We start from the raw sequence: 16,247 nt of genomic DNA, 5'->3' as shown, positions 1-16,247 counted from the left end.
CCAAATACTACATCGCCTCTGTTGCTTCCACTTCTAAGCTTAACCAAGACACTCAACTGTCCCTTCTCCCTCCATAAACTGGAACTCTGAGCAATCATACTGCTCCCTCACATAAATCCCAACTCCTCAACCTTTTCTCCCCTGCCTGTCCTTCCCAGACCGTTTATGCCCTTCCATAACAGTGCTCCAGCTATGTGAGTCATCCCAAATTCTCCCTTATTCTAATCACCTCATACTACCTTGACTGTGTCAGGGCCTCTACTTCCTCCCGTTTGTTTCCTCGGCTTTTTGCATTTGTGCACAAACACCTGAGATAATTAACTGATTGGCCGACCTTCTCCTTTTGAACAAGAAGTTCTCCTTTGTTGTACCTTCTCTCTTCCCCACTTACCTCAGCGCTTGGGTCTCCATCCCCAGATGGACCTAGTTTAAAGCCCTCCTCACCAGGTTTGCAAGCCCTGCAAAGATGCTCTTTCCTCTCTTTGTTAGGTGGATGCTGTCACTTCCTAGCAATCCTGTTCCTGAAACAGAATCCAAATGGCTGAAGAAACCAAATCCCTCTCTCCGACACCACCAGCGCAACCCCGCATTTACTTCCATGATTTGGCGATCTCTACCTGGACCCCTTCCTTCAACAGGGAGGATGGATGAGAACAGCAGCTGCACTCCATATTCCCTGATCTTCCTCCCCAGAGTTACATAATCCGCAATGATCCGCTCAAGGTCGTTCTTTGCTGTGCCATTGGTTCCTACATGAAGGAGGAGGAAGGGGTAATAATCCACAGGTTGATGATTTCTGGAAGTCTCTCTGTCACATCCTGGATTCTAGCTCTGGTAAGCACCAAACTTCCCGAGATTCTGGGTCTGGACGGCAGCTGGAGACTCTGTCCCCCTAAGGAGGGAGTCCCCAACCACCACCCCGTTGTCTTCTCTTGGGGGTGGTGTCATAGAACTGCCATCCCTGGGACGACTCATCCCAGGCCTTCCAGCCAGTGGGTCTTCTTCTGATCCCTTCTCTGAGAGGTCTCTGCCACAGCAGTCTCCACTGTATCACCCATGCAGAGAGCTTGAAAGCGGTTGCTTATCTCTACAGGAACTGGTGATACCTGAATTGGCTTTCGTCTCCTGGAGGTTACGTGTCCCTCCTACCCTGGTGAGTCACAGGCGGAGGGCCTCACACACACACTGACTGCCACAGTAAGTGGAATTCAAATTCACACAGGCAATCTGCCCAGCAAACTGAGATTCAGATTCATACAATCAGCCTAGCAGTCAAACTCGCCCACCAGTAACAGAGATCAAACAGTAACTGAAATTCAAATGCAAAAAACCGAACAGCAGAGGAAACAAACACACCCAACAGCGCTCACATGGTTCAGTGGGGTTCACCTTCTCTCCCAGGCAAACTCCCGTTAGCAGCCCCATTTGCAGCTCTCAGCTGGTCACACTCCTGCTGGTTGCTTGCCTCTCTGGGGAGCAGCTCCGCTCAGCAGAGGGAGCCAAGCCCCTTAGAGCACAGCAGGGAGCCGCTGCTTTGGGGATGCAGCTACAGCAATGTGTGAGCCCCTGGGACCTCCCTGCAATGCCCAAAGGGGAGCAGTTGGGTGCCACCTGGGGGGAGATGTGTACAGGGGGGAGCAGTGGTGGGGGAGTGCTCGTCCAGGGGAATGGCTGTGGGGTTCAGTGAGCTGATGGGGGAGGTGCCAGAGGGCTGGGCACAGGGCTGGCTTTGCCCAGGATCTAGGGAACTGTTTGTGATGCACAGGGGAGCCATTTGGGATGATGCCAGATGGGTCATGCCACCCCATGGACCAAGGGCTGGATCCTTGCTGAGAGCAGCTGCAGCGGGTGGGACTATGCCCCCATGTGGAGAAGTGCGGGGCGCAGACAGGGCTCCTTGTCAGCTAGAGCCTGTTACTTTGACAGGCAGTACTGCTGAGCAGAGGGGAGAGAGAGAGAGAGATGAAAGCAGCAGTCCTGCCCTGGGAGCCAGGGGCTTTGGCCTCATTGCTCTCCCCACAGTCCATGAACCCAGAGGGGAGAGGTGGCTGCCAAATGGTGGCAGGTCCCAGCTGCCATGGGGTAAGAATGAGTAGTGGGCTGGTGCCAGGAGACCCTCCCACCAGCCCCACAGGCAGGCAGGTTGCTCTGAGGTGCTGGTGCAGAGACCAGGTTTGTCTTCCTGTGGCCATGCAGAAGTCAGGGCAGAAACTTTACTCCCCAGTCTGTTCACAGCAACAGCTGCTACTTGTCCTAGCAGCATCCAGACCTGGCTGCCTTGGCTGAAGGTGCAGCCCCCTCCCTCCCATGGACACCTGCTCACATTCCTGGGAAAGCCACACAGTGGGGATGCTTGGAGGACCAATCCCAGTCCCCCCCACCCCAGACACTGCCCAGCTGCAGCAATGTCATTCCTTCCGTGCCTGGGGGCCTCAACCCACCTCACCACACCGCTGCCTACTGCACCCCAGCCCTGCAACACCCCTGTTGCCTGAGGAGCTGGGGAGGGATTATTTTCCTCAGGCAGGCAGGAGCTCCATTTGCTCCCAGCTCTTCCCAGCTGCAGCTCTCCAGTTCTGTGGCCTCCGTGCCTCAAATGATGCCTTCCACCCTCACTTCTAGGTGACTGGAGCGGGGAGGGGCCTGCTGACTCTCAGTCCTGTCCTGGCTTCCTCCCTTCCCAGTCCCAGCTGATCATCCACAGGCTCCTGCCTCGGCTGGCCCCACTCAGCTTTTCACAGGGGAAGGTTATAGGGGGACAGGTTGAGCAAAGGGTTTGAAATTCTGCTTCCTCCATGTTTTGGTTTTAAAAGCCGTGGGGGAGCAGAGGAAACCCCCAGAAGAAAGAGGTGTCCAGCAGAGGCCTTGGGGTGTCACGGGTGAGGGAGTCTGCAGCCTGCCCAGCCACAGAGAGGGGTGTCCAAGACAGGCCCTGTGGTGTGAAGGGGAGGAAGTGTGCAGCCATATCCCCCTCCCACAGCACAGAGGAGTGTCTGGGAGAGGCCCCTGCAGTGTCATGGCAGGGGGAGGGAGCTCCCAGCAGAGAGAAGCGGCCGGGGGGGGGGGGGGGGCCTGGGTGTCACAGAGGAGGAACCCCCACTCAGCTCCCAGCACAGAGGAGCGGCCGGGGGGTGCCTGGGTGTCACAGGGGAGGAGCCCCACTCAGCTCCCAGCAGAGAGGAGTGGTCGGGGGGTGCCTGGGTGTCACAGGGGAGGAGCCCCCACTCAGCTCCCAGCAGAGAGGAGTGGCCGGGGGGGTGCCTGGGTGTCACAGGGGAGGAGCCCCACTCAGCTCCCAGCAGAGAGGAGTGGCCGGGGGGGTGCCTGGGTGTCACAGGGGAGGAGCCCCACTCAGCTCCCAGCAGAGAGGAGCGACTGGGAGACAGTGGCTCCTGGGGGCAGTGGGGAGTGGACTCAGCTGAGCTGTGACCACAGATGCAGACCAAAGAAGCAGGTAAGCTGGTTTATTGATGAAGAATCCTTTGCAGGAAACGTCGTGCTCCCCACCCTGGAAGCAGCCTGGCAGCCACTTTCCATTCATGTTGAACAGTGGAACCTCAGAGAAGCCTCAGCGAGTGCAGGGCAGGGCGGGAGATTCAGGATCCCCAAGCGGAAGGATCCAGGGATGGAGGTGCTGGGGGAGGGGGATTAGTGGCTGGGGGAGCGGGCAAGTAAATGAGCTTTGAGATTTACAGACACAAGACTTCAGAAGTTCAACAAACTACAAAAATACTGGTGATCTCAGGTGCAGGCACTTGGGAACAAGGAGCAGCAGGGGGTGCTGGCTGGGGAGATGCTCCGGGGCAGGCAGGGCTCTGTAAGCACAGGACCAGGGCGGCAGGGGAAAAACCCAGAGATTAACCCCTCGCACCCTGGAGCAGAGGCACTGGGCGACAGGGAAGGGGCAGCCAGCAATAAGGCAGCAAAGGTGAGGGGTGGGTTTGTGCAAGGGCCACCAGGGGAACAGTTTCTGTCTCTCCCCTGCCCCATTGCACGACTGGCCCCAGGGCAGAGCAAGGTGGGAACCAAAGTCTCCACGGCTGATACCTGGAGACGCAAACCCACCAAGGCACAAAGGCAAATGCCTGAAAGCGGCATGTGTGGCAAGGGACAGGGGCTAGCAAGGGGGGTAGTGGCAGGGGTGAGCCCCAGCTCAGGCTGGCAGCGCTCCTGCCTCCTTGTGCTCGTGGTGCACCAGGCACTAGCCTTGCTCCAAACAGAGCAGAGAAGCGTGTGCCCGCAGCTCGCACGGCAGCAGTGGGCAGTGTCAGTTCCCAGCACCCTGGCAGCTGGTGATCCTGGTTCATCCAGGCGATCCCTGCTGGGGACAGGCCTGTGTTAAACAGGAGGTAGCGGCAGCAGTCTCTGCAGTGAGTGGGGTGGGCAGGCTCAGCGCATGGCCAGGTTCCCCTCAGTTCTGCCCCTCGTCCCGCAGCTCAGAGGGCAGGAACTTGTACTGTTGCTGCCGGATCATGGCCAGCTTCTTCCGGGCCTCCTCCAACTCCCGCTCCTTCCGCAGCATCTCCTCCTGAGCTGCAATGATCTGCCAGGGAGAGACGCCGTGAGCCTGCCCTGCCCGTACAATCCTAGCATCCTAGGACTGGAAGGGACCTCGAGGTAATCGAGTCCAGTCCCCTGCCCTCATGGCTTGGCTGAGCACCATCTAGATCACACCTGACGGGGGTTTGTCTAACCTGCTCTTAAATATCTCCAGCGATGGAGCTTCCACAACCTCCCTCAGCAATTTAGTCTGGTGTTTAACCACCCAAATTTTTCCTGATGTCCAACCTAAATCTCCCTTGCTGCAACTTAAACTCATATTTAAACCCATGTGCCCTGCAAGCCCTGGCTGAAGCCTGCCCTGCCCATGTGCCATGGGGCCTTCTGAGCGCTGGACAGAGCCTGAATTGGCCAAGCTAGAGGAGTGTGAATATTGGCTTGTGGTGAGTCAACTTGAGTAGAGGGCAGGGGGCTGGGTCTTATTCCTTTCCCATGCCCCTAGTGCCAGATCCAGAGCGACATGGTGCTGCCAGCTTATGTTGAACCTCTCACTCCCCACACCTGCACCACGTGGCTGGAGATGCCCCTGGGGCAAACACATTCCATGTCCTGGGCACCTGTAGAAGCTTAGAAAAGGTTCTCCTGCAGAGCCCCCTCCTGGCCAGGGTCTCTCCCGCAAGACCTGGCCTGGTTATGTGCTGGCCAAGAATGCCCTGCTGTTAACAGTCATACTGGCACACAGACGGCCCCCTGTGCTCAAGGCTGGAGCCAAATGGCCGGAGCCCAGGAGGAAGTGGAGGTGGGCCCAACTGCCCTACAGCAGGCTCCAGCACCCTCCTCTGAAGCGTCTGCTGCTGCCACAGGCAGAACAGGACACCTGGGTGGCAACTGGCCATCACTGCGTGAACGTTCAATGCCACGTCTCAGCCCAGCCTCATTCTCAGTGCACCCTGTGGGAGCAGGCAGCAGCTTGTCCAGTGGAGAGGTCTTCCCAGGAGAAGGCTGTGGGTGGGACAGCTTTTGGCCCTGTGCGCGAGGGACGCGTATTCCCTGGTGCAGACACACAGCTCCGGGATGAGGCAGGGTTTTGTTAGGTTTGAAGTAACGGCCCCTGGGAGGAAGGGGCACTTTTCCTTCTCAGAACTGCTGGAAGCTCTCCCAGACTCTGGGCATGCCCTCCTGCTTCTCACCTGCGCAATTCCCCCGACCATCTTCTCCTTCACCACCACTGTCTCGTTCTCATGGTCCTGGAAGGCAGCTGCTTTCTGGGCTGCCTTCACCAGATTGTCTGAGGCCCTCTTCACAGCATTGCCAGCGGCCTGGAGTGCGAGAAAGGGACAGCAGTCCACTGAGTCCCAGGCTGTGCTGTACCTGGCACAGGCTCAACCAGGGACATGGTTCTGTGACCTGCATGTGGGCAGCTGCCACCCAAGCATGGCCGCACAGGCTCTGTGCCTTCCCCCAAGGCTATGGCCCTGTACAGGAAGCAAGGGGACTTAGAGGGTTCCAGCAAGAAACTCTGGGCTGGGATGGGCTGGCAAGGGGCCATGACGCAGCAGCTGGTGAGGGGGACAATGCAGCCTGGGCTGATGGCCAAGAGGACAGGGCAGCCAGCAGGATGTAATGACTGCAGGGAGGCAGGGGAAAGACCAGGCTGGAGGCTCCCTCCAAGCAGAGTGTCAGGGCAAAGGAGGTGACCTGAGAGCTCTGCTCTAGGGCCCAAGCTGCAGGTCACGCAGGCGCCAGGACTCCAGGGGACTCCAGTGCACAGGCAGCCACAGAAATGCTGTGTGTGATCATGTCAGATGCTTGCTGCAGAGCTGTCTGGGCCCAGCTCTGAAGCGGGGACTCAGCCAGTTCCAGTTGGGGTGGGTCAGGGCAGGACAAGAGACATTGCACCCGGGGACAGTGCTGCCAGGAAGGTCTTGGAGCCTGAGGACAGGCACCCCATGCCCCAGGTCTTTGGCCTTGCCTCCTGCTAGTGCTCACGCTCCCATGAACTCCTCAAGCACCAACACCGTGTGTGATGTTAACTGGATTTTTACAATAAGTATTAAGCCATTACCACTGTATGTAATGACACCAAATCTTGTGCCAGGTGGGCCAAACAATGTGTCTAATGAAAGCTGGTAATTCCCTGAATATGTTTATGACACTTGTATATGCGTGTGCCTTGTTTGTATCTGAAGTCAGATATTGGCTCTCTAGCTGTATTCGACATGTTTTAGAGCCAAGGGTACACCGGGGAGGCGTGGTCACCACCCAGCCAGGATGATGGACTAAACAAAGACTCAGAGGGCAAATACACATCTCAGGAATTTGGAACTTGTCATCTGGAACGCAGACAATGGCCAAATACCACAAACAGCCCACCAGGTCAGGTGGCTCCATGGCCTACGGAAAGAAAAAAGGACTTTTTCCTTCCACATGATGAACTATAAGATGGCCCTGGCAGTGACCATGTTGGTTCCAGGGCTCCAGTTCTCCTGTCTCCAACAACTAAGCCTATGTGACCTGGGATCCCCACTCCCCCAGTGGGCTGTGTTTTCAAAGGCTTTCAAGAAAGCAGCATAGAACATCGCTGGCTGCATCAATAGCTATAATTGATGTATGTAATGTATCACTTTAAAAATGTCTCTCTCTCACCTTGTTCTTTCTTTCTTTGTTAATAAACCTTTAGACTCTAAAGGCTTGCCCAGTGTGCTGTTTTGGGTAAGATGCAAGTACATACTGACCTGGGACTGTGGTTGGACCCTTTGGGGCCTGGAAGAACCTGTGTGAAGCTGGTGAAATAGGCTTAATAACCTCCCCTCTGAATAAGAGGGCTGCTGCTCTGGGCAGTTAAAGCAGCTGAAGAATCTGTGGGTTTGCTTGTGCAACTTCTGGCGGGCCAGTGGGGCTGGCAGAGGTGCTGTGGTGGGTGGTTGGATTTGCCTTAGTGAGAAGGAAATCCCAGCCTGGGCAGCAAGTGGCCCGGTCCTAAGCAACATTACCACGGGTTGATCTTTTCAGCTGTGTCCACATGCCCCCCGTTATATTACACCAGGGCCTGACCTCCCCATTAACTCCTCAAGCACCAGCCCCAGGCCTCTTCCCTTCCTTAACCCCCCAAATGCTAGGAGCCTTGCCCCGTTCATCTGTTGAGTGCCAGAGTCCTCAAACAACTCCCCTCTCAAGTGCCAGAGCCAGGAGCCTCACACATGCCTCCAAAAACACAGTTAACCCTTCAATTGCCAGAGCCTGTGCCTTCCACCTACTGCTAACTGTCAGTGCTCCAGCCTGAGGCTTTGCACGCCTACCCGAAGTTCTGTGCCTGCTGGAGTACCTGCTTCACCCAGTTGTCACTAACTCCCAGGGCCCTAGACAGGGGGTGTACGTGGGCATTGCAGAGCCCTGACCACAGCACTGTGAACTCTGCAGGTCATGCTGCAAAGCAGGAGCTCAGGGCTGCCTAGAGCGCAGGGAAGGAGCTGTTCTCTGTTGCTGGCAGCAGCCTCAGGCTGAGCGCCCTGGGGATGAGCCATCCCTTGTAAATACTCAGCCAGGCCAGTTACCTCACAGAAGGGCTGATATTTCACAACCTGCTCCTGGACACAGGCCACGCCCTCCCCAACCATCCCCAGTGCACAGACCCTGACCGGGGGGAGCTCCATGGAGCCCCAGCTCTGGAGAGCACCCCAAGGTTTGTCCCCAAGGGAGCCAGTCTCCCACCCCTATCCAGGGGAGCCTTGCTGGGCAGTAGGCTCAGATACTCACCTGCAGCCGCTTCATGGCCTCGGAGTCCTGGTCAGCCTTCACCTTGCAGGCCACCAGGAGCTGTGCCGTGGAGGCGGCCACCTGCTTAGCTGAGGAGATGAGTTTCTCCTCACTGGCGTGGCCCTGCACCGCAGCATTTGCAGCCTCACACAGGTTGTTGGTGGCAGCAGCCACCATGCGGGCCTGGCAGGGAGAAGGAGACGGCAGGGTGAGTGGGGAGGAGCCTGGAAGCAAAGTGAGTGCAAACAAGTGCCAGGCCCTGGGGAAGCTGGGTCTGCACATGCAAAGGCCAGGCCCGGGGGGTGATGGGGCATGTGCATGGGGCCAGGCCCTGGGGGCACAGGGGCAGTGCTTGAAGGGGCCAGGCCTGGGGGAGGCAGTGTGTTCCAGGATAAGGATCTGGGGGAGGGATGAGCATGTACAAGGCGAGGGTCCTGTGGGGCAGGGTTCTGTGAGGGGCCCAGGAGAAATGCCCAGGGTGGGGAAGATGGGAGGCAGAGGACCAGTTCTGTGCCCTGCTGCAGCCGATGGGAGGAAGGGAGGAGAGTGAGGGGCAGAATCTCCTGGGAGGAGAGCTGGACCCCAGCCTCAGGGAGAGAGGACATCCAGCAGCGACAGACCTTCCCTGCCTGGGGCAGGGTCCAGGGACAGTGACTCCCACACTAAAGAGCTTTGATACTCACGGCTGAAATGAGCCCCTGAGACCACTGGCCATCGTCCACAGCATTGGCGGGGATTGCACCCACCTGGGGGAGTGAGGACAAGGAGAGTGAGCCCTTGCTGTGCTGGCCCCTGCCTGCCCTGGTAACAGTGCAAAGCCCGGAAAGCTGCTGCAGCGAGAGATCAGGCAGCCCTTCTCTGCCCTTGACCTGGGGAGCACCTGGATGTGCAAGTACCACATGGCTGCCTGTCAGTGAGGGCCACCCACGGCCCTGGGCCTTATCCTGCTCTCCAGAGATTCAATACCCAGACAGGGGTACCTCTCTGGCAGGGCGCTCCAGGGCTGCCTTCCCCCTCCCACTGAAGGTGCAGTGTCTGGACAGTGCCACAGAACCAGACAGGATCACTGGAAACATTTCATCTGGTCTAGATACCACAGACCATAAGACTAGTATGACTCATACACAGCAGGAGCGCCTTACGGGGTCCTGAGATTAATTTCTGCTTCAAGGCCAAGGCCAGCATTTGGACAACAGCAGATTCTTTAGGAAAACATCCAAACTTGATTTCAAAGGCTCCTAGCAATAGAGAATCCCCATAGCCCTGAGTAAGTTGTTCCAAAGGTAACTACCCACATTGGCACCTTATTGCTGGCTTCACCCTCCACCCACTAACTTTTGTTATGCTTTTGTCTGCAGTGTCCTCTGCTCCCCAGTATCTATTCCCTCCAGAGGTACTGACACACTGTGGGCAAATCACCCAGTGATGTTACTGGGTTGTGAGATGTCATACAAATCACTGGTGCGATCAGTGGTGTGTTTGCACCACATCATGTCTGAAGCGGGCCAAGCGAGGTGCCTGTGAGACGCTGATGATTCACTGATTCCGCTTGTGCTGCTCGTGTGCACGTGTCCGATTTGAGTTCTGGCTCTGTATTTATCCTTCCTGTTCGCTTCCAGGAGATACCAACAGGAGGCTTGGCCAGCCCACTGTCAAAGGGCTCCTAGTTAAGCGACTAGCCATATTTCACCGACAATGGGCCCTAAGAGGTTCCAATCCACACCCGATGAGCTCTGCTATGTAGGTTCAGAGCAGCATAGGTGCAATGGCTGCGGCCCAGACAGGACTGAGTCACGCCTGGACAGGTGACTTGCTCACATTTCAAACTCCATCTTAGGACATACTTTCACAGAGCAAAAAACAATGGGATTCCCTCCATGTTGGCAAGGGTACAAAGAGGGCACTGGGTTTCCTCCATTCGTCTTCATTCTGGCTCTGAAGGATCCCTGCTGTGAACTGAACTAGAAAGGACTACCGACCCATCCTAACAGAGCATGTACAGACTTGTTTTCAGACAGCAGTTGATTTCACTTCTGCTATAAGTCTGCACCAAGAATGCTGCATGTTAGATTCTAACAGCCTGGCCCACCGTGCTTTTGGGGAAAGATCTGAGGCACACATTGCCCTGGGAATGTGGCTTGCCCTTGGGATTGGAAGAACCTGTTTGGATCTGGCAAGACTGATTTTCAGAACCTCCCATCTGTGTTGGGAGTGCTGCTGGTGGTGGCGGCACAGGAAAGCTGGTGTGTCTCAGGGGACTTGTGTGGCTTCTGGTTAACCACTGCGGCAAACAGCTGTGCTCTTTGGGACTAGTTTGGTGCCTGATAGGGAAGGACCCCAGTCTTGGGGTACACATAGCCCTGTCTTTTCACAATTTGTCCTGAATTGACTCGCTCAGCAGAGACCAGAAACCCCCTGTATTACAAGCCCATAACTCACTGAGAAGCTAAACAGACTGGTCTTTCTTCTCATTTGATCACTCTTGTAGTAGTTCTCTGAACCCTCTGCAATTTAGTCACATCTCTGTGAAGTGTGACCACCAGAGTTGGGCACAGGCTCAGTACTGGTCCCACAATGTGCAGAAGGAAACTCACTTCCCTGCCCCTGCTAACACACTCAAGGATGGCACTGGCCCTTCACGGCCCAGCAGCAGGTCGAGCCTGTGCTTGGAGAGGGTGTTTGGGACTCCAAGCCTGGCTCTCCTGGCCCATTCCCACGTGGCCGCATTACCTTTCCTTGAGCCACCAGCTCCCTCTGGGCCGCCGAGGCCGCCTTCACCAGGGCACTGGTTGCAGCCGCAATGGATTTCGCAGCCTCCAAGATCTGCTCCTCAAAGTTAAGACTCTCGTCCGCCTGCTGCAGATGGAAACAGGGTGCGAGCCCTGGGTCAGCAGGAGGGAGTGCTAGGGCGGGCAGGTGGAGGGCTGAGCTGCAGGGGCCTAGGACAGGCAGTGCACAGATGCAGAAAGTGGACGTGGGCACAGTATGGATGGCAGAAGAGGAACTGGGGGAAGGAAGATGCAGCGCTGGGGCCCAGGGATGGACCCTGTGGCACTGGGTGAAGGAAGGGGCAGCAGAAGGGAACGGTCTCCCAGGCCAGGGAGTAGCACAGTGAAGGTATGGAGCTTTTGGCTTGGTCAGGGTACGGCAGCCTCCATGGGCCATGGCAGCATCTGCAAAGGCCATGGGACAGGATCCTGGTCTGCCAAGCCAGGCACAGGTAGGGGCAGGACAGCTGTACCTTGGGTTTGGCCCTTGGCTTCAGCTGCTCCAGCTTCTTGGCTGCAGCCTCGATCGCAGCTGCTGCTCCCAGCAGCTCATTTTCAGCAATGACGGTGGGATCCTCTGGGTCAACCCATTCAGTCCCTGTAGTGGGACAGGAATGCGACATGGGACACAGAAACCATTCCTGAGAACACAAGCCAAACCCCCACAGCACCCACCCCAGAATCCTGGCTCCCAGCCTCCCTGCTCCAACCTCTTGCCCTCCCAGAGCTGGAGATAGAATCACAGGAACATAACAATGGCCACACTATCTCAGACCAAAGGTTCACCATGTTCAGGGTCCTGTCTGCACACAGTGGCCAATGCCAGGTGCCCCAGAGGGAATGAAGAGAACAGGCAATCATCATGTGATCCATCCCCTGTCACCCATTCACAGCCTGTGACAAACAGAGGCTACAAACACCATCCCTGCCCATCCTGGCTAATGGCCATTGATGGTCCCATCCTTCACGAATTTATCTAGCCCTTTTTCAAACCCTGTTAGTCCGGGCCTTCACGAAGTCCTTGGGCAGGGAGTTTCACAGGCTGACTGTTGTGTGAAGAAGTATATCCTTTTGGTTGTTTTAAACCTGCTGTCTATTAGTTCCATTGAGTGACCCCCTGTTCCTGTGTTACAACACTTCCTTATTTACTTTCTGTGATGTTACTGGACTTTATAATGAACATGAGAACCATTATTGTAACCCCTGTCTGAGGTTTGCCCCAAATCTTGCGCTAAGTGAGCCAAGTGAGGTGTCTAATGAAAGCTGGTGAGCTGCTGACTCGGTTTATGCTGCCTATATGTCTGGACCATTTTTATAGGTGGAGTTACCAGTATTGGCCCTTGGGCTTGTAGTTGAAACTGTAGTCTCTGGAAACCATAACAGGAGACGGGGCTCCAGGTAAGGCAGCGCTTGATCTCAATCCACATCTCATGAATTTGGCTGTGGATGTGTAGTCTGGGAGACTGCCAATGCCCCAAAAAGCACATGGACAGGTGCCAGGATGAGTCCTTTTTTGGTGCTGGGCCCAGAATGGAAGGTGCTGCTCTGTGCACTGTAGAACTGGGTGCAGCGCCTTGCCGCGGAGGTTGAAGTGCCAACTCCATGAGGCAGGGATGAAACCAAAAGTCAAGCTCCTTGCGAGTCTAGGGCCTGAAACCCCTGCGGATTCAGTACTGGTCAGTCTGATGTGCTTCTCCCAGACAATGAAGGCAGGAGTTGTGGGGGTCGCTTGCTGACATGGACTTCAAACAGGAGCTGCACTGCTTAAAGACATGGGATGTTTCCATGCCCCAAACCCCCGCTGAAGGGCACACGGGAGGAGAAGGGAGACCCTCCTGCACCCACTGACTGCCTAACACTAACTAGAAATAATGGCTAGGCTGAAGAACTATTTACACAAGAGAGTGCTAAGGAGATATGGCGTTGCAGCAAGTACTCAGGCACAGCTCCACCAGCTCGCACCAGTGGTAGGAAGAAACTGAGGGTCAGCTGGGTCATATATAGGGCTCCACACCAGTGCCTCTACACAGCTCCACAGCCGACCAGATGTGTAACAGCTGGGGTAAAACTTCCCAACAGTTGTGCAAGCCGTGCACACGGGTCTAACGTGAGCCGATGTGAGCGAGCACTCGAAGAAGAACTTGTGGGACCAATCCCGTTCAACATATTCTCAAATAATCTAGAGAAGGGGTGAACAGTGAGGTGGCAAAATTTACAGATGATACAAAACTGCTCAAGATAGCCAAGTCCCAAGCAGACTGTGAAGAGCTTTAAAAGGATCTTAAAACTAGGTGACTGGCAACAAAATGGCAGATGAAATTCAATGTTGATAAATGCAAAGCAGCGCACACTGAAAAACAGGATCCCAACTACGTGTGTAAAAAGATGGGGGCTACATTAGCTGTTATCTCTCAAGAGAGATCTTAGAGTCATTGTGGAGAGTTCTCTGTCAACATGCACTCAAGGTACAGTGGCAATCAAAAAAAGCAACAAAGGATCCTGTGGCACCTTATAGACTAACAGAAAAGTTTTGAGCATGAGCTTTTGTGAGCAAAGACTCACTTCATCAGATGCTGGTCATGGAAATCTTCTGATGAAGATTATGGGATTATGAAGATTAACAGGTCTGATGAAGTGAGTCTGTGCTCACGAAAGCTCATGCTCAAAACTTTTCTGTTAGTCTATAAGGTGCCACAGGACCCTTTGTTGCTGTTACAGATCCAGACTAACATGGCTACCCCAGTGATAATCAAAAAAAAGCAAACGGAAGGTTGAGAATCATTAAGAGGAGGATATGGAATAGGACATAGTATATCTTATTACCCCGATGTAAATCTATGGTACACTTACATCTTGAGCACTGCATGCAGATGTGATCACATCACCTCAGAAAAGATATCTTGACATTGGGAAAAGGGCAACAAAAATGATTGGGGGTATGGAACAGCTGCCTTCTGAGAAAAGATTAATAAGACGGGGACTTTTCAGCTTGGAAAAGAGACGACTAAGGGAGAGATATGGTGGTAGTCTATAAAAGCACGACTTGTGCGGAGAAAGTGAATAAAGAAGAGTTATTTACTCATGCCCATAACAGAAGAACTAGAGGACAACAAATGAAATTAATAGGCACCAAGTTCAAAACAAACACAAGGAAGTATTTCTTCACACAACACACAGTCAACCTGTGGAACTCCTCACCAGACGATACTGTGAAGTCCAAGACAATAACAGAATTTTAAAAAGAGGTAGATAAACTTATGGAGAATAGGTCCATCAACGGCTCTTAGCCAGGATCGGCAGGGACGGTGTCTCTGGCCTCTGTCACAAGCTAGGAATGGGTGACACGTGATGGACTACTTGATGATTCCCTGTTCTATTTATTCCCTCTGGAACATCTGGCATAGGCCACTGTCACAAGAAAGAATATCAGACAAGATGGATCTTTAGATGGCTGTTCTTATGTTCTCCTTTGGCACCTTGCTTACCCACTGGACCCACTGATGGTTGGCAGGCTTCCTGCTTCTGATGGACTTAACACCTTTTCTCTGTTAGTCTGCATCCTTAGCTAGTTCTTCTGTGCCCTAACTGCTCTGCACTTCTACACCTACTTGCCCTGGCGATGGTACTGTCCTTGCTAGGATTAGACTTCCAAGTTTCAAGGGATGTCTTTTTACCACTATTTGCCTCTTTCACTCTGTCATTTAGCCACAGGAGCCTTTTTCTCATCCCCTTCCTGACTTCCAGCTCTATCCTAAGCACTGGAACTTAGTCCCAAGCTGAAAGCCCAGCCACTGAGATGGAATCAGGGACCAAAGCAAGGCCCGAGGTCTGGAGCTGGACTTTACCTTTCATGGCCTCTGCAGCCTGAATGAGCTCAGTGACGGAGCCAGCCACCCGTTTGGAATATCCAGCCAGCTGCTGCTTCAGCTCATGACTCGGTTTCTGCAGGATCTGGAAAGGGAGAGAGCCATAAGCAAGGCAGGCTGTGTCCCGAGAGATAGAACCACCCCCCGCCAGGGAACAGGGCTGGCAATATCTGGGGTCACTCCATCCAGGACCTTCCACAAACTTGGACTCTGCCAACCCCACCCTCCCTGTCTGTTGTGGCCATCCTCCTCGTGCCCAGCATAATACCGTCTGGAACAGGAAAACCGGTTACCTACCTTTCGTAAGAGCTGTCACACCCTGGAGAAGTGCAGTTCACGCCCCCTCCGTTCTAGGCGTGGCCACACCCACGGGGGCGGTTGGACACTTTTGCCAGAGTGGTATCCGTAGGTTCAGCTGTGGTGTCCTCTGGGGCACCACACTCACACTGCGGCACACCAGGCACCAGCAGCCCTATACCCTCTCAGCTCCTTCTTGCCAACAATTCCAGCGGGGGGGCAGGTGCGTGGGCAATGGAATGGATGTGAACAACAAATCTCAAAGAACAGCAGCTATGGGTTTTCTTCTCTGGGTGCTTGTTCACGTCTGCTCCACGCTAGGTGTCTCAAAAGCAAGAGCCTCAGATGCAGGTTGAGAGGTTACGGTCTTGTGCACTGCTCTACCAAAGGGTAAGTGTGGAATGAGATACTGAGATATGTGGGCTGAGGACCAGGTAGCATCCTGGCAGATCTCCTGTGTCACAAAGGCCGCCAGTGATGGCTGTGCCCTAGCTGAATGAGCCAACACCATCATCAGCAGAGGCAGCTTCACCAGTTCATAACAGCAACAGAAGCAGGCTGTGATCCAAGATGAAATTCTCTGGGCAGACACTGAGCAACCCTTCATCTTGTCTACAACAGCAATGGACAGCTGCATGACTTATGGAACGGCCTCCTCCAGGCTGTGTAGAAGCCATTGCTCATCTGTTGCATAAGGCTTTGGACAGAAGACTGGTATCTGTACGTCTTGACCCATATGAAACAGAACATAAAGGCAGAAAGGCCGGGGGCAGATGTAACTGGACCTTGTCCTTGTACAACGTAAGGTGGCTCGAAGGTGCACGCCCGAATTTCAGACTTACTGTGGGCAAGTTACAGTGACCAAAAAAGAAACCCTCCAAGAAAGAAGCAGGAGGGAGCACTAAGCCAAGGGCTGAAAGGGAGCATTCAAGAGCAGTGCTCCCTGTAAGCTGGGCATTGGTGCGGCAGCTCAGGAGCTTCAAATTCCACCGGGATGACGAGCAGAGCAACCCCAGCTAGACGGCACGTGTCACTGGTGTTGCATATCCGCCGTGCACAT

The 16,247-nt window shown here is 54.6% G+C and overlaps 1 protein-coding gene across 5 annotated transcripts in view; it reads right to left on the bottom strand.

Moving 5' to 3' along the window:
* Positions 1 to 3,448: 3,448 nt before the first annotated feature.
* The window catches only part of TLN1 (talin 1), a 168,744-nt gene continuing 155,945 nt past the window's right edge, over positions 3,449 to 16,247 (bottom strand). For all 5 annotated transcript variants that reach the window (XM_074995927.1, XM_074995932.1, XM_074995930.1 and 2 more), the window contains 7 exons: positions 14,870 to 14,975; positions 11,498 to 11,622; positions 10,987 to 11,112; positions 8,940 to 9,002; positions 8,257 to 8,439; positions 5,691 to 5,819; positions 3,449 to 4,543 (listed from right to left, as the gene is read on the bottom strand). In XM_074995927.1, coding sequence (XP_074852028.1) covers positions 4,412 to 4,543; positions 5,691 to 5,819; positions 8,257 to 8,439; positions 8,940 to 9,002; positions 10,987 to 11,112; positions 11,498 to 11,622; positions 14,870 to 14,975 — 864 coding nt within the window. In that variant the 3' untranslated portion in view covers positions 3,449 to 4,411. The remainder of the gene's footprint in view (positions 4,544 to 5,690; positions 5,820 to 8,256; positions 8,440 to 8,939; positions 9,003 to 10,986; positions 11,113 to 11,497; positions 11,623 to 14,869; positions 14,976 to 16,247) is intronic.

Source organism: Carettochelys insculpta, chromosome 5 (genome assembly GCF_033958435.1).
Source record: "Carettochelys insculpta isolate YL-2023 chromosome 5, ASM3395843v1, whole genome shotgun sequence".
Taxonomy (NCBI): Eukaryota; Metazoa; Chordata; order Testudines; family Carettochelyidae; genus Carettochelys; species Carettochelys insculpta.
The sequence above is the reverse complement of the archived record's forward strand: the minus strand, read 5'-3'. Positions and strand labels throughout refer to the sequence as shown.